The sequence below is a fragment of the Centroberyx gerrardi genome, chromosome 22 (assembly GCF_048128805.1).
Source record: "Centroberyx gerrardi isolate f3 chromosome 22, fCenGer3.hap1.cur.20231027, whole genome shotgun sequence".
NCBI lineage: Eukaryota > Metazoa > Chordata > Actinopteri > Beryciformes > Berycidae > Centroberyx > Centroberyx gerrardi.
In genome coordinates, this window is record NC_136018.1 from 13,085,399 (window position 1) to 13,110,461 (window position 25,063).

The window sequence follows — 25,063 nt, forward strand, 5'->3', positions numbered from 1 at the left end:
CTTATATACTCCTTTGCGAGGTTGAATCCCCCTGCAGATGAGGAAAGGAGCGTGTGGCAGGTTCAAGCAACTCTCCTAATCACTGCTTTTACCTTCTGCAGCCAGAACCTGAATGTTAAGCAGGTGTTTCCAAAACCTTTTTAAAAAAAAAAAAAAAAAAACCTGATTGAAATAAACTGCATCTCCCCACTTGAGCTCACTCAACACCTCCATAATAACAGTCATTATCCTCAGCACACATCTTTCTGCTTCATTTAAGCCACTCCTAACAAGGGGTATCTATCATAGAGGGGCAACTATCCTCTAGTCACACTGACCTCCAGCGCTGATTTATTCCTGACCATCTCCTCGGCTCTGTGTTTCGGCTTCGCTGCGGGATAAAAAGGCACCTTGAACCTTTTTAATTAAGAAGCCATAATTTAAAACTTCATCAGTGCGAGGTGATCGTCGGACGCGGTGATAGAAGCGGCCCGGCAGGCTCTCCGTCTTCTGGTGGGGGTCATTTTTTTAAATGGGGATGAGGGCATGTTAATAGCCCGGGTAAATAAGGGCAGTTGAGCTCAAAGACCCAAAGTCTATTCCCTGGTTCCAAAATTACTCTCACACACACTAATAACGGTAATGCTTTGATGAAACTCCCCCATTTGTTACGGCACACAAGTTAGTTTTTGTCATTTATCTAGTACATGCGAACAACAAATTGGGAGTCCTGCATTAAGCCGAGGCTATACATCCTCATGATGCATCAAGACGAACCACCAGTTTCGTCACACACACACACACACATGCACACGCAGCATCATTATTTTGATTTTGTCCTCCTCTGCTCCTGTGACTTGGTGGGGCAGCAGGACACTGAGGGATGAGGGTGATGAGGAGGTGCAGCGAGCTGTGGCTGGACAAACACAAGGACAGCTCTACCTTCGACAACACCGTATTAAACCAATTATTCACTACCAGGGATTGTTTTCTGCGGCGGCGAATGTTTTGTTTACTTGGCTCAAAAATTTATCGAATGGGGCGTCATCTACAGGCGCGGGTGGCGGAGATTGTAAACATGTTTTTCTCTCCTCTCCCTACAAGAGGATAAATAAAAAAAAGACTGCCGTTAGAAGATTTAATTCCGAGAAGCCTCTCTCTGGGGCTCCGTGGTGCGCTAAGAAGCCCATAGTGAAAAGCCTTCAATTAGCGGAGTACGCCTTCATCTTATGACCAAAGTCACCTTGAACAATCAAATTATCTCTAAATTAAAAAAAAAAGACAATCATTCCCAATCAATCAGAGCTCATTATCTCTCAAAGAATTTCCATTTCCTCTTGTACATGAGCCAAGAAAGCCCCCACCCTCTCCAACACACACACTTAGCATTTTAAATACAATGTAAGGTCTTGTACAAACACATCTGTATGTACGGCACTCTCTATGCATCCTATACACTGTGAAATAAAAATGGTGAGAAATATAAAACTTGTAGATTTTCCCTTAAAATAAGTTTTTAATTCCTGATCACACAAGGCACATTTGCATTTGTTTTAAACATAGTTGTGACAGTTTTGTTGTTGTTTAGAGTTCAGTCTCCACAGTGACAGTCTACAGTATCTGGGAGCAGACAGGAAAAAACAACGTGAATGAATTGCCCTGTTAGGAGCTACACATTAGCAGTAAGAGTTTTTGGCCCTTTATACTTACAGCTTAACACAGTATCATGATAAATCACTGGGCCTCGTTTATGAAAAAATGTCCTTTAACCTGATCTATGATTACATACATTACTTCATACCTATATTATTTCAAAGAAAGTGACAAAAAGTAAATTATATCCGCTGCATTTCTGCTGATGGTATATGATGGTATCATGGACACTGATAAAAAAAATGTTTTGCTTTTGATACACACAACATAATACTGGAGAAAATATATTTTACTCAACTGATTTTCACATTGAAATTAATTTTCAATATTGTCACATATATCAAAACTTTGATGTAAGATCTTTTTATAAATGACTTCAGAGGGAAAACCAAAGTGTGTGTAGCTGGCAGTGGGCTGCTTTTGCATACTCCAAAGTAAAAATAACTAATGAAAAAAAAATTGATCAATTTCAATGAACGACAATAAACAATTTGCTGTGTGTGTTGTTAAAGAGCTACAGATTGCTGTGTTGTTGCCATCCAGGGTGGACCGATATCCCACTTTCAGTCTAGTCACAATCAGTACATCACAGCGGACTGAAGTAAATGCCTTTTCCCCAGGAAGGAGGAAAGGAGGGGGCTTGTCTACACTAAAAGCATTTTCACGCTGCAGGGCCAATCTGCAGCACTATTGCCCCGACCAAGGTCATTTCTGTTCAAACAGCACACACCAAGATGATGTAGTGAACCGATATCCCCGGGCCAGCATGGCACATTCCATTTCAGTTGGGTTGCGTTGGGCGGTGTAAACTACCTCTGGGCTTCAGCATCCACAATTTTACGGTTCTAGAGGTTACAGCTGAGCATGCTGATTTCTCTAAAGTGTGAAAAAGCCCAGAGGTTACTGCGAAGCGCCCTTATCTCCTCAGCCCCCGTCAGCCCCAGATGTCCTGTAAGTAGCGTTTCTCCTCTCTTAACCCCGCCAGCTTCTTCATGGCCTCCAGTTGGTCCAGCTGAAGCTCCGTTCTGATCATCTCAATCAGGGTGTCGTTCACGTCCTTGGCCATGTTCTTCGCATCCCTGGTAAGGGAAGGAATGCGGATGAGATGAGGAACTGGGCTGATATAATCAATAAACATGTTTTTCAGACATTGCTAGACGTGTGTCTGAGTACTGCTGGCAAGCCAGTGTTTTACACAAACCAGTGAATGCTGCCTGTCCTGCAAATAAATTGCTTAGGAAACTAACCTGTAGCTTGCTGTTGTATTCTACGGGGGGAGATATATCAGCTTATGGGCCTAAACTGATTCTGTGGCTCTGAGGAAGGCAAATGTTACACCGAAACATCCGTCTTGTTCAAGGAAATTTTGTTGCATCTAAGGTGATTTACGTCAAGATGAGTTGCTGTATGCTAGGTGTGTTTTGGCTTGTCTTGTCTTCTTGTCTTGGGATGGCATGGGTGAAACTGAGAAAGCATTTCATATTTTTGTGCCAAATGTCTCTTAAGAGATTTGTTTATGCACTATAAATGTTAAAAACTTGCCCTCAGCGATGTTGCATGCTGTCGGGCAGCAGCAGCCTAGAGGTTAGAGAGGTGGGCTTGTGACCGGAAAGTTATTAGCTTGAATCCCCGGACGAGCTGGGAAAATGTGCGAGGGGAAAATAAACGAAGTAAGGCTCTCGTCTCCTCACCAGCTTGCCCTTGAGCAAGGCGCTTAATCCCTAACTGCTCCAGTGAAGCTGCTGGGTGGCCAACAGTACTGAGTGTGGCCGTACTGGGCAGCTCCCAGGTGTGAATGTGAAGCAGAGCGGCACAGGAAAACAGCAAGTGCGCTCAGTCAACTTTCCCAGGATAAATAAAGGTTAAAATAAAACAAAAAGAATAGAATTATCGCTGCCATTATCCGAGCACCATCATCAAAGTCGGTCTTACCCACAGACATAGAGGCAACCGTTCTGTTTGAGCAGGATGTCGGCGATGTGTTGGCTGTTCAGGAGCAGGTTGTGTTGGACGTATCTGGGTCCTGCTGGTGAGGCGGGGGTCTCCTCCGCCTCCTGGGCGTCTCGGGAGAAACACACCTTCAGGTGGTTCAGGGCACCGCTGGACACAAAGCCCTCGAGCTCTTCTCTGGGACGGGGAAAGATATGCAGAGACACATCCAAACATTTAAGGGAATATCCATTTTAATTCATATTTCCCACAGGCTTATTCCTTGGACTGAATTGTAAAAATGAGTAAGTTTTTCCAAAAACTAGAAATAGAAGAGCCAAGATTCTCTTGATGATGTTGACAAAAGACAAATCCTGGAGATTATTATTTGATAGTCAATGGGAGACCAACTTTGTGGGTACACTACCTAAAAATAGTACAGTACCTTGCATGATTGTACTGAGAGATATGGGCACATTTTCTATTGTAAAGTAGCAGTAGATTTACTAACTTTATTATAGTTTAGGCTATTTAATACTTCTTCTGATCTTTTTCTGCTTTTCACTACAGGCTTAATAATGTTTTTCCAAGCGTTCAAAAAGCTTTGCATGATGAGAGGACATCCTTTCTCATCCAACGCTCCCCTGAGATTTTTAGAGATAGCTCCAACTCTTTCACAAGGCACATAACCCCCGGAACATTTCCTTAGAAAAAAAAAAAAACGTCAAGCTCGATAAAACTGGGCACTGATGGGTAAAAGGTCCAAGCAAAACTGCGCCGGCTAACCAATTTATCTTGTTTAACACGGGAGAAGCGCGAAAAAAAATATGGATTTCATAAGCAAGGTCGAGTCACTGTTATAAGCATCTTTTTACAATCAATCCTCCTAGCCTTGCAGTTGGGTGTAACCTTGCTCCCTGTTGGGGTGCCTGTCTGCCAAGTGCTTCTTCTGCCTCAGTGTTTTTACAGGGCCTGGGGTACTAGTGGAAGGGAAGGAGGCAGGGAAGGAAAGAGGAAGGTAGTGAGGGAGTTAAGGTTTACTGTGGCTCAGAGCGTCTTGTTTAAAGCAGCTGGAGTGGGCAAAAGCACACACACAGGCACAACCAACCACACACACACACACACACACACACGTACAAGCCGCGGCTCAGAGATCATGGGTGAAGGTCTTCGCCTGGGGAGTCTGTGTCTCGCAGTAACCCCTAGACTAAAACAAGGCATTTTTCAATAATACATAGACGCCACGGTATGAATACTAAAGGGAGAGATGAGCACCGCTGTCTTTGTTCTCTCACTTTCGTTTAGGTGAGATCTCCAGAAGTGTTGCTACTCCTGCAGTGTTTACCACCTAACCTTTGCTTGAGGAGATGAGTCATTATAACGTAAATGTGATTCTTTTGGCCAAGTTCTATGATTACTTAGTCTGTTTGAAAGTGGGAGCAACAACAAGAGCTACACGGAGGAGAGCTGAATCTGACGCCCGTCTGTTTCGGTCGACGTCTGAATCTGAATCATCACAGACTGACGACGGTGTGAGTGAGTGGCAACTGGTGGTCTACAAAGGCTAGTTGACTTCCTGGAAACGTAACAGTCGAGGGGTTCTGAGAGCCGAACCTGGCAGACACCCTGGTGTGTTTATACAGAAAACAGCCCATGGCAATATCCTGGACCCTAACAAGAACCCAACAGCCCTTGCAGCCATGTTTCCCTTGCAGCATGAAATCACATTCCATAAAGCGGGTGAAAAGCCTGAAAGAGAGGAAAGGGATAAGTGCAATAGAGGGGAGAGGGGAGAATTGGATGTCTGGTTTGATCTGACTGGGGGCCAGATTGGCGTCAACCCCTCACACAGATGTTAAGTGCTGCGGGTGATTGGGGCTGATGGGGAGGCCTTGTTTGTTTTCGCTGGGGGAACATTCAGAACGAGACGGGAGAGGTGGTCACATCCTGTCTGGAGACCTTGCAATATTTATAAACATCAAAAGCCAGCTATGCTATTTGTCCAAGTTCAGATTTCATACCCCACTTACGGCTTAAGTTGATTTTTGTTTAGGATACCGGGACGGTGAAAAATGGCAGAAACGATGCTAAGCGTGTTTCTGTATTCCTTAGAAGTGCCAGACGCTCTTCCTTTGAAAGAAATCCTATAGAGATAAACCCAGGTGGGCTTTTCTACTGCAGGCATGTTCTCCTCGTTCAAAATGGAGCCAACAAAGTTACAGGAAGTTGCCAAATACACTACCAGTCAAAAGTTTGGACACACCTGATTGAATGTACTGTGTTTTTCATTATCTTAAAGCCATTTTGATCTAAAGGCTTATGCTTAAATGCTTGAACTAAACAAACATAAATAATGAAGTTGATGCCTATGTATGAATTTCTTTCCAAAGCCTTTGCCTTTCCATCAAGGCAAAGAGCGGCTGCTTTAAAGAATCTAAAATAAAAGATTGTTTTGATTTGTTTAACACTTTTTTGGCCACTGCATAATTCCATTTGTGTTATTTTATAGTTTTGATGTCTTTACTATTATTCTAAAATGTGGAAAATAGTAAAAAATAAAGAAAATGTGGTGTGTCCAAACTTTTGACTGGTAGAGTACCTGTCGAGTGATCGATTGACCGACCACTCACACCCATCCACAGCCTGGTTACCTGTTTCAATTGAGTACAACTTTTCGCGGCTGACTCATAAAACACAGATTTAATCACTTTGGTCAACACTGTGGGGGTGTGCATCAGAGAAACCCACGCTGTGAACAAACACTGCCCGCTACCTGACTGTGAGTTGGTATTTAACCAAGGGATTGAGGAAACAAAGGGGAACAAACAAGAACCTCTGTGATCTCGCTGTTTGTGATTAAGGATGCTAATCCATTCGTACCGTTTAATCCTGCGACACAACTTGATTGGTGTGCCGGCCTTCAGCACATGCACCAAGTTGATTCTAGCCAGAGCCAATCAATTAGCATCTAGTCAGGAGTGAGTTGAGACAAAAGAAACTCTCAACAGACCAATCATCTATTCACCGAGCTGGTTCGCAGCTCTATAATGCACAATATCAATCCAGTGAAGGTACTGTAATATTCAATACAACTCACATGGTATTTGAAATAGCATGTAACAATATGATGCAACAGAAGACATCATAATATGAAAAAAGACCTGAAATACTTTATGAAGGTAGAAAATGTAATCGTTACAGCCATAATGTGATATGACAAGCTAGATCATAATCAACAATCCTTATTATGGTGAAGATTATATCACTGGCAAACGTAATTATAATTTGTCTTCTGTTTTCACATGCCCCCTAGATACACAATACATAATACATAACAAGAAACCACAGGCACCCTTTGGTTACTGGCTCACAGCTGGAGTGCAGCCTCGTGTCGGTGTTGAGCATTGAACCAAAAACGCTCCAGTTATTACAGCCCTCTTACTGTACCTCTAGGTAAACCTGCCACCCAAAGTCACAATTACACGCCAATGTAACAAGGCGCTGGTGTCCTTGACCATTTAATCACCCATAGAAGAAGAAGAAGCATGCGGCCTTGACTAAATTAGCTTTGCATGAACATGTTCTTCCCATACATCTTGCATTCTTGGACAGAGTGCTTCAGTATTATTGCTGTCTGCTATGACCATGTAGGACAATAAAGAAAGAACACTCACATCATCTATCCAGATTGAATGCTGTTCACTATGCAAGGTCACAGGAATCAATATACAGAATATGAAATGGCAAGGTGAAGGGGGATGTGGGTTTGGAAAGCAGCACATCTGCCTGCCTCACAAACAGTTGAAGAAAGTATGTATATATGCACAGGTAGGGTGCGTAGGGACTGTAAACACCCATCAAAACAAAAGCAGAAATCAAACTTACCTAAACAGGTAGTCTCTGTCTTGGTGGCGGCAACCAAAGAACAGCCAGGTCTCACCAAATACTGTCTCGGGGTTCTGCTGCCGCTCCTTCTCTCTGAAAGGCAAAGGAAGGATCTCAGCGGTCAATCAATACTAACAGACAACCAGACCAGACAGGAGAGAGAGTCCTTCCTCGCAGCAGAGGTTAAAGAGGAGCAGTGACACCATTAACTACTGTCTGCAATGACAGTACACCGAGCGCCACAATTGCCTAATGCATGGAAACGAGTGTGCGTGCTGCAGCGAGGACATTATATGCAATATTAAATTACACCCAAACAGTAGGATAGATCACTATAAACAGTTGCTGAAAATGGAACTAGGGCTTGTGCCCGGTGTGTGTGTGTGGGGGTGCACGTACGTGCACGCTCGTGTGTGTATGTCCATCTGCGCTTGTGTGCGAAACTGCTGCTGCAAAAGTGATTCCTCCTGTGGCCCACGCGTTTGGCAAAGCTCCCAGAATCCTTTGCAAGTAATGGCAGCGTAATGGCACAAAGCTCCGAGGATGCTGCTATCTATGCTGCACACCTGCTGCGAAGGTGACAGCTCTCTCCCCGATAACAACAGTTGACCCCCCGACCTTTCATGATGCCATCAGTCAGGTGACCCTCTAAAGAACCGAGCGTTATTTGTTATTCCCATCTGGTGAGAGGGGGAGAGGGGGATGAGAAGAGACAGCGGTGTTAAAGAGAGCGGCCAGGACAAGGGCCCGGGGAATCCCACAGAGAGGCATTGAGACCGGGCCCTTTGTGCTGCGCTGCTGCACTCTGAGGATAAGGTGCTGCCTCCTCTGCGCCCCTGCCTTTGCTATTTGTCTACAGAACGACCTGTACTTTGTTTTCTTCCAGCAGCACACTCTCCCTGGTCACAAAAGCAAAATGGCGGCCAACCATCACCCTTGATGGAGCTGTGTGTTGCATAAAAATTAATTGTTAGTAAACTGCTAATTAGCATTACGTTTGACAAAGTGAGACAAAATGGCATCAATACAAAAGTCTAATTGCAAGCAAGCGCAGCCCTGCCCTGGTTAATTCAATGAGCAGCTGACCAGTTAATGGAAATGCTTTGCAGAAGTAGTTTGTTTGAACTTTGCGTTAGCGAACGGGGCCCGGTTAGAGAGCTGTCTGGCTGAGTTGCTCAGAGTGCTCAGATCCCATCCATTAGCATCCTGAACGAGATTCTTCTGATCTGCAAACAGCCTCAAGTAAACTCATTTTAGTGAGCTCGTCTCTCTCTCGCCGCCTGCCCTAAAGGGATCAATACCAATATGAAAAACCTGGATTCCATTCTGAGTAGACCACACCGGCGCCTTTCCCTGAATACAAATCACATCACATCACATACCCACACTAAAACAGCCTGCAATACAGTCCCAGGGGGAAGGCAGCATCTGCAGCGCACACTCCATTTGGGGTCGAAATCAGGGGCAGTTGCCTTTCAGCACCATTCAGATGAACAGCGGGTGGGGGAAACTGCAATGGAAGCTGAGGTGAAGACTCGGTAAACATCGCAATTATCTCATATCTTCTGTCCGTGTTCAGTGGTGGGAATGTTATTTGCCGCTCAGTGTGTGGGGCGTTCAGAGTCTTTCTTGGCAAAAAAATAAATAAATAAATAACTACAATAAAATAAAATAAAAACGCCTGCACACGACAAAAACTCTTGAGAAGAAAGACATTGTAATTGTAAACAACTGTCTGGCTAGATTGATAAATGGAAGCTTCATGTTTGTGTCTCACACACACACACAGTCACACACACACGCTTACATGTTGTGATATTAAATGCGCAAATACGCTTAAGGGCATTCCTAAGTAATAAATAAAGCAATTAAGTAATAAAAGCAAGCAAATAAAAATTGTTTAACAAAGGAAAAGCTTGTTAGGAAGATTCAGGCTAACCAGTTAAAATACAATATCCCTTTAACTATTAGTGCTCTAGCCTAAATACAGATATTTTCCACATCCAGGCCCTGAGAATCTCATTCTCCATTGCTCATCCTTACAAAAACCACAGTAATCAATACCAGCCTACCCAGGGGTCTTCTTAAAATCTCTTGGTACCACCAAGCGAGGCTCTGACCTTTCCGCAGCTCTCTTCTTCCACTTGTTACCGCCGCTACAAACTAGTACAAAGTACTTTTGAAAACAGACATCGATTAACAGAGGAGGGCGGTGGGGATGGAAGGTGTAGAGGCGGGAGGATCGAAGTGTCCCCATGTTGTTTTGTTGCTAACAGGAGCCTGCTCAGGCCTCCAGGCAGATACAGCATCCCGCTGACAAAATGGTGATTGTTATCTCCTATCAGAGTGCAGTATCAGCGGCGGAGGCTTTGTTTGGAATCTCAAGTTAGATTCTGTACAATGCCGCGCGCCATGACAGGCTTTCACAATCCTCCAGCACAATACGCAGCTGGCAGGAGAGAAAGAGAGGAAGAGAGGGAGGGAGGGAGAGAGAGGGAGAGAGGGAGAAGGAAAGAGACGAAGCGGCTAAGGAAGACAGGTGAGCTGATGGATTGTTTCACATGGCTTCATCCTCCAACAGCGAAGAGCCGTCTCGGAAGCAAAAGGAAAAATATTTGAACTCAATAAAAGTTTAAAAAAAATAAAAAAAAACATACAGCGTTGAATCTCAAGGACACATTTGTTCCGTGGTTTTAGTTGCTATTGTGAAACAAGGCATTCTGAAATAAATCAATGTCTGAATATTTTCCCTACACTGACGGGCAGGTCTACAAGGACAGACCATCTGGAAAACACTTAAATATGAAATATGCTATCTTAGATCTAGACAGCCATATTTGGGCACCACTGCAAGGATCAAAGTAAGACTGATACGTCCGTATCGCTGTCCCTTACACCAGAGTGCTGTCCCTCTGGCTCAACCTTGATCATTTGGCAGTCTGTGTCTGCAAGTGGCGTGACCGGGTCGCTCCCGTAATGTCCGTTATCATCAGTGCTCCCGCGTCCCACGGGCGCGAGCACCTCTCACCCCTGATAACCATTCATCAACTTCTGAAAAACTCATCCCAGAGTAGCCGGCTCCGAGTCCTCCGCCACCGCACGCGATCCACACCCGCAACCGCTAAACCGGTTCTGTGTCACCTCTGAGCACAACGGGCCCCGACGCCGCGCGCCACAACAGAGCAGACGTCTGGGGGATTTAGAGACAATTGGAGCTGACTGGGACACAACCTCATTTATACAAAGCCACCCGAGAGTTAGACATGTCACTCTGACTAAAAAGGCTTAGGCCACTTTCTGACAAGTAATGGCGGCTATTGGCCCGGTTCACCAAACACGCATCTGCCTGGATAGAGAAGCTTCAGTCACATCTAATCGTAGTGACATCTTCTCGCAATCTTGGTTTAGCTGTCAATTCAGGTCTTTCTAAAATGAAACAAAAACCTCCAATTTGCTACATAAGACCAAAGTGCTGGTATTTTGCAAGTGTTCAGATTTACATCCGTGGGTTTACAAAGTGGACGAGGCTACGAAGCGCTCAGTAAAAAGGTCCAGCAAACAGTCAATATCCCCACTCCACCTCCTCGGCAATTACTATCGATGATTTACATCAACAACGCAGCCACCACCTACTGAACTCTTTACATTCGAATCAATAACCCCCCACGCTCTCACTTGACTCATGGCTGTTCATTACAGAGTAAGTCATAAACGTGTGCATTGGAGAGGCCTTGATTTATTCCTGTTGAGACAAGTGAGGCATTGAAGTAATCCCTGACGTGATCACAGCCCCGCTGACCAGATTAACTATCGCCCAAGGAGATGTACATGACATCGACTTTTATTCGGCTTTAGGCGAGGTCTCATTTAATTGTCTGTGCAGATTACTCAAAATATGCATAGATGATCTGCACTTAACATCACTTGAGCATTGTGAATATTCATTACCGGATTTGGGATTTTGACTGGAATAATCTGTGTCACACTGCGCACCACGTCTCTTTGCGGCTGTTATGTGACGCTTGACATCCTTCTTTGAACTTTTAACTGTGCAGCGTATTGTGTAGCGCGGGCTAAACATCTTATAAACTGGTTCATCATTAAAGTAAAATGACACATTAGTCGACCGTGTGCCATTGGTGTGGGATTAAGTGATAATGCATAATGACCAATCTGTAACTGCTGTATTACATGCATTTTTAATATCCTCCTCTCTATGTGCTGGATGAAAGTTTCAGAAATTTGCTTTATTATTATATCTACAAGATGCATACGACATAGGAATCTCAACATATGCCATTAGTCTATGTTATTGGACAAAAAGGGAACACAAACTGTGGTGTGAGATTACATTGTGATGCAGTATTCAATCTGCTGTACCTTTGCTGGAGGAAGCCGATGAAGGGGGCAACTCCTGTGCCTGGTCCGACCATTATGAAGGGCACCGCAGGGTCAGAGGGAGGCCGGAAGGAGCAGTTGGGTCGCAGACTCACGTGGATCTAGGGTCAGAGGTCATTAGAAAAACATTCACATTAATGAGAGTAATTACAGTAATGGTAAGAATCCACTGGATACCTAGCAATTGATTAATTGATCTACTTATTATTCCAAAACATACTAATGTGGAGACCCAAGAGCCCCAACTGGAATCCATGGAGTCTATGGTAGACAGGGTTATTTTGTTTTCAATTTTATTTAAACTTTTATTTAATCACACAGTTCAATTCTCAACCGTTTCCAATTTTCAATGATGGCAAAAGTCCTTGTAGTAGCCCAATAGTTAAGCATGTCCTGGCTACATATGTTTACAACACTGGGATTCTGACAAATAACAAATCACCATTCATCTGCAATGCATTAGGGGTCAAATCAATAGATCCCCCCTCACTTATCAATAGGCCACAGAGCAGCAAGTGTCCTGTGAGTAGCAGCGTTCTCTCCCGGGCTTTGGCGACAGGGGCTGCATCTGAATTGTGTAACATCCTTCCTTACTTTCCATTCAATGTAACAGTCTGTGATAGAAAATGATGCAAAATGATTTCAAGCTGAAGGAGCTGGTCTCCCTTGGCGAGTTTGATAATGAAGGAACTTGTGGCAGACTCAATACAGAGCTGTCTAAGCTTTGTTTATTTCAAGAACTAAATAGATTTTGGCGCCGTTAACGTTCTGGCTTGATGCTGGATGAGTGGACTTTGGAGAGCTTATAAATAAGATTTTTATTTTGTTTCTCTTTCATATGAGTTTGATTAGATTTCATATGAGTTTGATTAGATTTATTTATTTATTTATTGTTTTATCTTGCTGCTTCATTTAAATGATTTTGACTGTATTCTGACTTTGTATATTGTCAATCTGAAACTTTTATGTTTTATATATTCCTGTATACTGTATATATACAGCTGTGATATTGCAATTCTAAAATTCCAACAGCCGTCAACTGACCTCAGGTTGGCCTTTTCTAGTGTTAAAGAAAAAATCTCAAAGATTACAATCTCGCAATTTAGTATTCTAAAACAAATTACATAGAACAAAGCTTGACCTCCCTTCTTAGCGCATAGTGGAACCAGGCTGAATCCCAAACGTCTAGACTTCTCCTGCCTCCTGGACTCTGGGATGGTGACACGGCATTTTGTGATGATTTTCTCCTCACTCCCCATCACCCTCTCTTGTACTCAAGAGCATCTTGAACTTTCATTTTTGAAGGAGAATGGGCAGTCTACCCCTCTCGGCATTTTTTTATTGATACAGTCAGAAAACTCAGAGGAAGACAGACTCGGGGAGACACAGGAGAGAAGACTTGGTAACTCGGATTTTAGCCTAGCCAGCAGGGGTACATGTTTTTGAGGTGGGGGTCTTAACCATTGCACCATCTGAACACTTGTACTCACAAATCTGAGCACTTGGAAATACATCAACCACGACCGAGAGCTTTGAGTCCACAAGTTGACACATTTTAGATTCAGTTCTACATGTTCCAGTATCCTCATTACCTTTGGCAGAGACGGGCTGCCGGAGGACTCAGCCTTCCCAGGGTAAACCAGGATGGGATTGATGAGGTCAGACAGCCAACCGGTACACAGGCCCTGCCTCCCCGCAGGCCGCCCAGAGCATGCTGGGAACTCTACCACGTTGAAGACAAAATGCAGCTTCCCTGGATGCTGAAGACTGGAGCTGAAGAGAAGGGAGGTGAGAGCCAGAGAGGTTTACAGGGAGGAGTGAGATAGAGGGGGGGGGGGGGGGGGGGGGGAGTGTGTGTGTGCAAGGCATACAGACAGACAGAGTGACAAACAGAGGGAGACAAACACAGAGATGAAGTAGAAAATAGAGTGAAATACAGAGAGAAGCAGAGGGAGAACAGAAGGGTGCAGCGAGACACAAGAGTTGTGGAGGAGGATAAATTCTCTAGAAGCCTGGACAACTATGCTGCTGCAGCGGCTTCACACACAGCCAAGTTGAGAAAAGGTCCAGTCCAACAAGGGCTTATCAAAGAAACAAGGACAGAAAAACATTTGATTCAACGGTGATTACCAATACAGAATTGAGCGTGCTAAATCACAATTTACACCAGTAAGGCCCACGCGACGAATCCTGCTTACGACTGTCTCTCACTTAGGCAAAACTGTCCGTGCCTCCTCTCCCTCCTCTCCTCTCCGGCCTTCGCTGCTGGGTGAAGCACTCTCTCGCTCTCTCATCCTTCACTCTCCAGTTCCTGTGGGCCACTGGGGACCTCTATTGACCGCAGCATCAATAATGCAGGCCTCTAATGTCTCTGCACCATCTGATAAACTACAGCCACCGTCTCTCCTGTTCTCTCTCTGTCTCTCGATGTCCCCGCACGCATTAACACCCACATACACACGCAGATAAGTGAAGGACTAATAAGGGGAGTTGGGAAGTTTTGACATTGGTTTAGATGTTGCTGTTCCGCATGAGCTTTAAAGCAAACCTAATGGGCACTAGCTTAACAGCAAGAATAAATCAATGACTGGCTAAGTGTAGCAAAAAAGGAGGAACACTTGGGGAGATTCAAAATAAGCACGACTAGAGCTAAAGGCTGCACTGTATCTACAGTCTATTAATTTGTACATGGCTTTATGCAGCACAAAATGTAAGGTACACTCATCTCTTTGTCACCTTACCTGGCTGCTGAATAAGGCCTGGGCTGCAGTTTCGGCAAATGCTCTGAAAGACAAACACAAGCGTCAGTCTTACTATTGTGTCACATCACATCAGACATCAATGACAGAGAGGAGACCGAAAAAAAAAAAGTGAAAGTCATCGCGATCTATCGAGATGTCCTGCCTACCAATCTATCCTCTGTAACCCCCACCCAGGTAACAGTCTTGTTTCTAGGACACACTTCTATATTTATGAAATTACAAACTCAGGGTTATGGAATCCCAAGTGTCCAGATGTGGAGCCAGTAGGAAACAGATTGCTTATGCAGACCTTATTTCAATGCCAGCCATGAAGGTGCCCTCTTTTGGGTGAATATTTGGTGTATATTGCATCTGCGAGGAGGCTTCAATAAAATCGGGAAAAGGTGTGAGAACTAAAGGAAGCTTTTTTTTTTTAACAGGATTTGCCATTCGCTACGCTATGCCCGCCACCTACTACATCTAGGCTAAGGGAGTGATTGAGAGCTGGATCACTTTTACGCCGTGCTCACAATGTACTTTCTTACGTTTCATTTGCTAATATTATCTCAATGATAAATGAACCTGGAGAAGTAAAGCTGCGCCATATGTACCAGCTGAGCCCTGGCAAAAACACACATTCTTTCTGCTAAGTCCTTTGGAAAGACAAACAGCTGGACTAAATCAGCGCTCTCCTCTTATTCTGGCATGCTCTGACATCTAAACAGCTCTGGGTGTTAGGGAGACAGCTCACCACTTTGACATATGAAGCCTACATTTCATCTCTTTGTGCTGAAAATTTAACAAAGAGACGGTGATGTATGATGCACTTAGCCCAAGTTTGCAAAAAGATTTTCAACAAAAGCGCAGACCTGGCCCACACAACAGCCTTCCAGTAAATGTTCAACCATCTTACATCAGATATTAAAAGACAAAACAGGCTCCGGCCTAGTAACAGGAAGGCTTTAGACTTCATTTGGAGTGTAGGGGTCCTTTATTCTGAAAACAAAGTTCAAATGTCACATGGTGAGCCTAGCTTACAGGCTGGCATAGCCTCCATTATCATCAACATGCTTGAACTGTGCATATAACTCATAGTAGCTTATCTAATTAGGCCTACACTGCAACAAAATGGATCAAATATTCAATAATACATTTCCACACACTCTAAACGACCAAAGGGCAGCAAACAGCCAAAGGGCAAAATCCTTTTGGACAAAACCGCTTAAAAAACAACACATCACCACCAACAGATCCTGCTATCCTTCCCTGCAGTGCCCAGTGCAAACACACACCTCTCCATCAGAAGGTGTATCAAGCCTGTTAACAGTCTCGTCTTTGCAGCAGCACCACGCCCGAGTTGCTGCCTTTCTATCATATAGTGTGACAGCAAATGTCCGAAACAGAGGACAATCAATCCATCATCTCACATCACTGCACCATGATGATATTGTTGGTTGAGATAAAGGATACATCACTTTTAAACCTTTCAGCGCAATGATTCTTGCTGCTGCGAGCGGCTTGAAGATATAGCTTAAAATATGCATTTAAAAAAAGCCAGCTTGGTCTGTGTTCCAAACAATATAGTCCCAGGGTTGCCACTATATTTTCAGAAATGATTATTTTCAGGGTATCATCGATCATACTGGACAAGAATATAATCTATTTCATCTTAAAAGCCTCTCCGCACTGCGATTTGCATTCAGAGGTACAGTTTTAGGGGAAAAAAGATATAGCAATGTGGCTGCACATTAAAGTTATACAGCTTAAGATATATGGATAGTTTCTTTGGCCGCAGATGAAATTAGGGAGGTTGTTCGCATTAAGACGTTAAGGCATTAAGGAGAATTCTTCCTGGCAAGTTTTTAATAGCCTATTAATGCTAATTTCAAGTGACTTCTGAGAAAAGGACCTGCAAGCATGTGATTTTCCATGGCCATCTAAAGTTTTCCATGACATTTTATTATTTCTTTTGAATGAATAAAGTGTGAAAAGATGTCATATGCCATCTGTTTTCTATGACTGGAAAGCCTAACTTTAAATTTCAAGGTTTTCTAGGGGGTGTTGATAAGTTCCAGCCTCTCGGGACACAGACACATTCGCTTTGTTTTGTTCCACAGGTCACAATCAAGCTGAAAAAAAATACAAACTCGCCCCGGCACAATATCATTTGAGCCCACGGGCAGAATAAATTGAAAAAGATGCCCATGGACAGGATTCAGCTCCCTGGTGTTATGACCCCAAAGTTTTCAACCGGCACACTATATGAAACAATGGACCATATAACAAGGGAGCTGACTCCAGGAAGCAGGTATCTTTCTCAATTTATACCCGGCCAGCACCTGGCCAAAGACATCTGGACGCAGACACATCCCTCCTCATAATTTACAGTTAGGGGATAACGGCATAAACTGTGATCAGCAAACACCCCCCCTTCGGTCAGGTTAATGAAGCAGGAACGGCACGTTAATGCAGTGATGTACTTTAACGGTGACACACTGAGTCGGGGCTGACCATTAACCTGTGCTCCTGCTGACCCCGCATGCTCCTGTCCTTGTGAAACTCGGCCGCTAACCAACGAACGGCTCCCCGTCCCCCCCCCCCGCACAACAGCTGTTGCCCTGAAGGGCCTCCAGCACCGCATTTTTCACTAGGGCATGAATGTCCTGATTGCCAATTTCTGCATCAGTTCACCACTGAAAAAGGTGCTGTGGTTGGCAAGTGGGCCAAAAATAACTGACATTGGGTAGGCCAAGAGCTGTGACACAGCTGTTTTAGAGGACAACTCAACTTGTATGTAAAGCTGAAGCCAACTAATTTCACTGTCTGGTAGGTTTCAGTCAAAGCTTATTAGATCCATACTGAATGACCAGCCAACTATCTAATGGACTGATAGAAAATGTTATTTTTCCACCAACAGTTGGCTCAAAGGATCAAACAAGGGACAGTATAGATGGCATACGGCAGACATCACTGATCAATGTCATTAGCAGGGAAGGAAATAATGAATAAATGGAGCAAATATTATCTTGCAGTTACAATAAAACCGTCATTTTCACAGAAATGATGAAACAAAAACCATATTGAAGCAGTAAGAAATTAAAAATGACAGTCAAATCAGTGTCCATCCTTTGGGGGGCACTGGGATGTACACTGTCTGAACATTTGGTATAATTAAATGCTGTAACAATGAGCCTGGAGAACACGCACAGGAGCCTCGCTTTACTGGGGCTCCAGTGACCCCTACTGGATGTAAATATACTGGACAGACAAACCCACCTGGACAACATTTGCAAATACTCGAGGCGCACTTGACATAACCTGGGGTCGTTTTTTTAAAAGTGAAGTATGAAGTAATGGGGTAAATTATTCCGCTGATATTTTGTGCAGGTGTGGTCTGCTAGGGAAAAGGCATCTAAATCCCAATCCCATGTCAATCACTATAATCACCCATACGCCTCGGGCAGCTTGAAAGCTGATGAGCTAAAGGCATGTATGCACTCTTAAAAATCGAAGAAGTCTGCTACGCCTTGTAGCACCTGCTGTTCAGTAGGCTTTACCGGTGTAATGAATCTGTAAATAGTTTAGGAGGCATATGTTTCTCCAGCATTAAGACTCCAGGAAACCAGGGTGTTGCACTGTTTTCCAGGTATGATGGACTGAATGAGTAGTCGCTGGATAAATACTAAGCATAAATCAGCAGTGTAAAATCTACCCAAATAGTGTGTGGCATGAGGACAAAATCAACCAATCACAAAAATAGTTCTGCAAACCACAAAACGCAGCACAGCCAGTATGGATAGATCTTACTGTTAGCGCCGTTTACTGTGGACCGAAGAGTTTTCAGACCTTACGGCTGAGGCACGGCCGATAATAAGTGGCATTCTGACCTATGAGGAGGCCGAGAGGAGGTGAGCAGGACGGGAAAGCTGTGAGCAGGTCCAACACGCTGAGGCTCGGGTCTCTCACGTGGAGGTTGTAGGCCGCAGCGCCTTGCTTGCTGCACAGCTCCTGCAGTCTCCTCCGCTGCACGCCGTCCCCGGTATACTCCACCAGCGCTCTGAGGAACGCCTAACAGAGAGAAACAAATAAGATGTGCAGTCACTTGCATCCGATTTGAACCTCAGTCAACAGCCAGGGATGTGATTTTTTTCATTTTCACGATTGAGGTTCCCATTCATTTCCTGCTTTTTGTGTTCCTCGTTACATCCTTACAACACAAAAAAGAAGTGTTGATAAAAACACATATCATACTGTCACACAATACAGCACAAACATCTATGCCCCCTGGCGCACATGCCATATCATCAATAAGGTTCATAAAGGTTCACCCCAGCTTACTGAAAAAAAGCCATGCAATGCAAGCATTTTTGATAGATAGAATACACTTGGAAGAGTGTCTGTCCCCATAAAAGTGTGTCCTTTATTGTTAATCTAATTGTTTTAGGTTGAAATGTTTACAAATCATATTTAAATGTTTTTTTTAAACCCACAGAGACAGTGGCTGAGGGCCAGGAGACAACATTTATATTAAACTCTAATTCAATTCATTTAAACAATCGATGCAATCCATTTATATGTCAGATCAAAACAAAATCAATTCTTTGTCTCAGCAGGAAGGACAAGCCATCCTGCATTGCATGAATTCATGTATATTTTTAGCAGGACGGGTGATGTAACTGAAAGCATTAAAGCGATCGTTAAAGAAAGATCATTAAAAGGCAACTCCTTAATGACTTTTGGATTGAATTTACTTTAATCCAGACAACCATTAAGCACTGTGCGATACAGTGATCATAGTTACCAAATATTTTGCATGCCAATGTGTTCCTGTATAGTTTCAGTGATTCATTATAGATGAGCGCAGCTATGGGTGTATTAACAGCACATTCTTGTAGCTTGTAATGGCAGAATTATGACCCCCCATCTTCCAATCCATCCTGAACAGCCACCACTTCCGCAATATTTGATCTTGCACTGATCGTTTATCCCTCATTAGTGTCAAACAAAGGTGTCTGAAAATGTCCGATTCTCTGGATGTCTACAGTAATAACAATCCAACATTTGTCTCAGTGGGAAGGGCGAGCCTGGCTGTGCCAAGCATATCTCCCCGTATTTGATAGCTTCAGGCGTATTATTGGGATGTGTGTTTGCTAAGCGGTAGAGATGATTGCCTCCAACTTTCCACAGGAACACATGGATTCACAATTGTAGGCATTGTAATTATTATTATCAGTAAATCAGGATAATTGTTTGGATTAAATAGACAGGTGTTGCACAAAAAAATCGTACTGCCTTCACATTATATTCTCATGCTGATTTCTGGCATAGTTGGTGAGTAAATGGACAACAGCTTGACCTGCAGCGATCGATTTGTGTGCAGAACTTGCCCACACAAACAGAGGAATAACACACAGAGGAGTCATAGTGTATTCCAAGCATTCACCAGTCTAATATGCTGCAGGGAACTGATTGTAGTTGTTACAACAAATAATGAATTCAACTTGGAACATGGAAAATAAGATTATGCTATAACATCAGGGGAGAAATAAGGACTAATGTTCCCTCTAAGGTGATATTTTGGTGACCTGCGTCTAATAATTTATCACACTAAATATCTAGTCGGTGATCAGTAATTGCTTCAGTGGATATAAGCAGGTTTGGTGGCAAATTATATTAGACTCAGGGACTTTGCCACACCTTGGGACTTAGAGAACCGACACCTGCTCAAGCCAGTGGGGAACTCGTTAAGGTTTGACATTAGTTACAACATTAGTTAGTTAGTTAAAATTAACTTTAAAAATTGGCCAATGCGTTGAAGTTATAACTGTTCTGAGCCTGAAGTTGATTTCCTGCACGTTGTGGAGTTAAACCTTATGTATCATTGTCATGTTTTTAACCTTTTTTTAAACTTTCCAAAGCACAAACACAATTAAAATGCAGCATTTATTAAAGAGTTATCTGTTTGTTGCCATATTGTCTTCCTATTGTCATTCAGTCTGCTGTTTTCTAAGTATAGTAAACTGTTGATGCAGCTCTTGCCAGCGGGAAATTAATGGTCTTCATGATGATTAGGCTATAATGATTTGAATAAATAATGAATTTAACTTGGTAAATTAAAATGAGGATGAGGACATAATGTTCTGCACAAATAATGAGTTCAACTTGGTAAATGGAAAATAGAAACAAAATAGTTTTGAACAAATAATGAAACATTTTCAAATGATAATAAAAAATAGACCGAGCTATAACTTTTTGAACATATAGGGAATTTAAAATTTGATTTAAAAATTGAGCAGTCCCTGTTATTATTATGATTAATATTATTGTTATAATTACTATAAATAGTGATTAGTAAATGGCGATCACAGTGGAAAAGTGGTTGAGGAAGTCTACCCATCCAGTGAAACACAAGTTAGCCAAGTTGCAAAGTTGTCCAAGCAACAAGTAGAGAAGTCAGTTTAACTGGAGTAGAAATGGACTGGGAGCCAGGTAGAATTCTTGCAGCCTACATCCCCAGCTGTCAATTAGCGAGGCACAGCTCCAGACTATGGCCATTTACCACTTCAACACACCAAATGTGGCTTTGAATCTCCATTATCACAAAGGACCAGGCAAGTTGAATCTTTTTTTTTTCAGCCCAAGACCCAAACTTGACAAATTGAGTCTTGCCTGAGCTCATTAAAACATAGTACCATTGACCCATGTGACTCATTCAGGATCCTCACCCATAGTTTCAGAAATGCTGCCAGACTTTTTTAGTACTATTACAGTACGATCAGGATATTATTGTGAAGTTAAATAGTAGCAATAGTGTCAACAAATAATTGCAGTAGGCTACTTAATGAAACACAATACACTTGTTTCCAGGCTTTGACAACAAGAAAAAAGGGAAATGTGCTCCGGTTCAAAAAAACATTTCACTCGAAAGATAAATTCCCTCTCATTATCCCTAAACACCAAAGCAATGAATAGGATGTCACATGAAAAAGTGGCTTGTATGCAATTTACAAAGTCAGCAGTTTTTATTGTGCCGTAGAGCAAAGTCATGACGTACCTTCTTAGGAACAGCTCTGATCTCTACACACCATGTGAGCAGGTACTGCAGAGTCTTGTTCTGAAGGATATAGGATGGCACCTGGGCAGCTGCAACCAGGGAGGCAAGGAACATTTCAAAATGATCATAACAGGGTAAATATGAGTGTTATAAACCTGAGACAATTCAGAAAATGCTAACAATAGGCATTAATATTGTATGTTATAGAACTACAAGACATTCCAATCCAATGTTACAACATGTTTGAATGATTCGATAGCTGCACTTTACCTTTCTTCTTAGTGTCCTTTTGTAGAGACACCTGGACACGATGGTTCCTCTGGTCCTGCAGGCCCAATCTGTGGAGCATCTCCCCCACCTCTGTGGGCCTGTTTGGGCAGAGCACATCGAACGAGTCCCCCGGCTGATAAGTCATCGTCGGATGGGCCTGAGAGTGAAAAAGGAACGTCTAAATGATAAGTTCAAAGCTGACGTTTTAGCGGTATTCGTCTCAGACTGTAATCCATTTGGCAGCAGGACGGCACAAGATATGAGACATAGCTCACGTTGATTGCTTTAGGCAAGTCACAATTCACACTGCAGGACCACTGCAGATTAACTATGAGACCGCGGTTGTAGTACTCTATTTAGAGAAATGTTAGGAATGAACATTATATTGTCAAGCTTACAGAGACGTCCAGCTCCAGCAGAAGGGCAGTCTTGACTGAATCCCCTCTGGTCAGCTGCACTGCCCTGGATATGGCCACCTCAAGGAGAGTCTCTCTATTCAATGGTGCATCAATCTGACAAAGAAAAGACATATTTCTAACAAATGGGGATAAATGAGCAAGGGAATAACATAGACTTGTACCGACAGAAGAAGAGATAGAGAGATGGATGGACAGAATTATGAGACTTGGATATTTCCTTCATCATCAGCAGCAGCACTCCTCACCTCCTCCATGGCGTCTTCCTGCAGTGAGACGTCCAGGAAGGGAGGAGGCAGCGCAGGAACGTTGAGAGACGACTCGGACAGCGGCGGCAGGGAGCGTGTCAGTGAAGCTTCCAACACAGCGTGGGAAACCCCGACACCCCCGGTCTGTGTGTCTGCTGCTGAGGCAGAAACTCTGGCAGTGCCACCTGACTGGGCGGCCAACCCACGGCTCGCTGCGAGAGACGCTGGTCTGGGGTCGGAAATGGCAGTCTGTGTAGCAGGAGCTGAAGGCGAAGCGGCAGGTTTGGAGTCAGTTTGTACCGATGCTCCGGCTGAGTCACAGTTCTGGTTGTCAGTGAGACTCAGGAGGTTTAGCTGCACATCCGGTGCGGATAAATCAGGATTTTCTCTCGCTAAATCCCTCAGGTCCCCTTTTAGGAGACCTTCCCTATCAGAGGCCATCTTTGATAAGGCTCCTTTGATCGCTTCCCACAGTCCTTCGAGCCAGGGATCCACAACCACCTCCAGCCTAGAGACACAGAGCAAAGTCCACAAGATGATAAAGAGAGAGCGGCCTGACAAAACCAATCATGTGTGACATCTCAACGGCAGAAAGAGAGCTTTGTAGGTAGGTTAAAAGGATCAAACGGTGAAAGTCCCTGATCCATGCTGAATTAGCAGACAGGACTTTCTGCCGCTCCAGAACTTACCCTACACCATCATCTGCATGTCCTGTCGCATAGAACTGTTTGGCCCCAAGTTCCTGCAGACGGCGGTCAATTGTTTTCCCACAGTTGCAGAAATTTGCATAGTTTGTGTCTCCCAGAGCTAGAGCATGTCGAGGAAAACAGATGTTTGACATTTCAGCAACTGTTCAGAAAGTAAACACTGTGCATTATAAAGATTTCAACAAATGTGCTTTGCAACTAAAAATAGCTTGATACATGGACTGATGAACTGCACAGTAAGCAATGTACAACACTTGCATTAGCAAAAAGAGCTATCTCAGACCCTCGTGCTGTAATTTACCTAAAAGTGCATAGCAAAGGTGTTTATAGTGATCGGCGGGGAGGGTCTTCTTCTTGATTCTCTTTACAAATGGGAGGGCATTGTCTGGTGGTTCCCCGTCTCCAGTAGTGGACACAACAAAGACCACTGGGGCGTTCTCCTTCTCCAAATTGTACTGGAACCAGTTATATGATTAATCAATGAGTGGTGTTTCCAAAATCCATATGAAAATACATTACATAAATATCCACACAGTTATCAGAGAGCATCAACTTCACTAAGATGCTATTAACATGCTGTTATTGTGTGTCAGCAGCAAAGCAGCACAAGAGGGGCTTAGACAGCTCTATTCCCAGTGAGTAAAAGTGTTAATGTTATGACTTGAATGCACAGTCTGCTGCCTACCTTGTCATTCTGGTTCAAGCAGCTGAGCTCAGCGACCAGTCCGTGCTCCCCTGCCTCTTCGGCGATCCCCTCTGCTATGGACTGGGCTTGTCCCTTCTGAGAGCCGTACACAACCAGGAACCGAGGCTTCACTTCACAGGGCATTCTGGAGAATCGAGGAACACAACAAAATGCATTCGCACATTTGCAAGACATCATCACACACCCCTAACAGGCAACTTGTCTCATATGATGCGGCAAGGCAAACTGGTGTGTTGTGGACTTTGGAGTGAGCGTGTACGGTCATTCAAAGCTTTGCATATTCGCAGGCAACCGATAACTTGTTGTGCCTCGAAATTCTGTGTAGTTCCTCGTATTGTGCCACGGTACAAGAGGTCGAGTGATACTGACATGAGCTAATTAGCAAGACATCCCACCGCACAATGTGTAAGCTGTAGCAGGAGCAAGTCGATACAATTGCTGAGGTGAGGTGACAAAAATTAAAAATCAGGTCGCTATAGTTGTCGAGCTTTGTTTTCCTGGGAGTCTCACCTAGACCCTGCGAGGCTTGAAAGGTAACAGACAGGTTCCCACTGAATAATCTTTGCAACATTGTGAAGAGCAGCAACTTTGAACAGCACCATAAACTACCCGGACATTGCGTCATTTTTGACACTCACGGCTTACACAAGTGCACGTGGATGCGAGTATGTTATTTATCTTCCCGTAGCATCTCTATCAGACGGAACCACTTAGTACAGACAGTGTAGTTGCATGCATTTATAAATAAATAATCGATAACTACCATTGACTAATGCAGTTACAACAAGGCAGACGCGTGGATTGGTTTGCAAACAGCTGATCCCCGAGGCGGCGTCAACACTGGTTAGCTCAAGTCAGCTGTCTGCCTGAGCGATAAAACCAGGAAATTCATCCAGTTCAAAGTTGAGTGTGATTAATCAAGCATAACAAAATATATACTAATATACGTCTTGGCATGTATCATTTTGTACCTTTTTTTAAATTGCTGCGGTATTTCATTCAGTCCAGCACACCCCATGGAATTCCATCAACGCCAACAGTCGCGCGAGATCAGGAGTGCAGGATGTGATTGCACGA

The 25,063-nt window shown here is 43.6% G+C and overlaps 1 protein-coding gene across 2 annotated transcripts; it reads right to left on the reverse strand.

Annotated features, from left to right (window-relative positions):
• Positions 1–1,144: 1,144 nt before the first annotated feature.
• On the reverse strand, positions 1,145–25,012 carry mtrr (5-methyltetrahydrofolate-homocysteine methyltransferase reductase). Of its 2 annotated transcripts, none has more exons than XM_071907083.2 (15): positions 24,958–25,012; positions 23,966–24,110; positions 23,582–23,735; positions 23,263–23,380; positions 22,574–23,081; positions 22,308–22,421; positions 21,910–22,066; positions 21,640–21,728; positions 18,473–18,653; positions 14,586–14,628; positions 13,437–13,617; positions 11,827–11,945; positions 7,447–7,539; positions 3,565–3,759; positions 1,145–2,711 (listed from the first exon to the last, which is right to left on the reverse strand). In XM_071907083.2, the coding sequence occupies exons 1-15, from the start codon at positions 25,002–25,004 to the stop codon at positions 2,567–2,569; spliced, it is 2,289 nt and encodes a 762-aa protein (XP_071763184.2). In that variant the 5' UTR covers positions 25,005–25,012; the 3' UTR covers positions 1,145–2,566. The 2 variants fall into 2 exon arrangements, with proteins under 2 accessions (XP_071763184.2, XP_078147536.1); XM_078291410.1 differs by lacking the exon at positions 24,958–25,012 and adding an exon at positions 24,497–24,586.
• Between the last annotated feature and the right edge of the window lie 51 nt (positions 25,013–25,063).

Bases quoted from the DNA above. Each gene is read 5' to 3' on its own strand.
- mtrr (XM_071907083.2), bottom strand. From the start codon at position 25,004: ATGGGGTGTGCTGGACTGAATGAAATACCGCAGCAATTTAAAAAAAG. The intron at 24,111-24,957 runs GTACAAAATGAT...TCGATTCTCCAG, and splicing joins CCGCAGCAATTTAAAAAAAG to AATGCCCTGTGAAGTGAAGC. The intron at 3,760-7,446 runs GTAAGTTTGATT...TCCCCGTCCCAG, and splicing joins GACAGAGACTACCTGTTTAG to AGAAGAGCTCGAGGGCTTTG.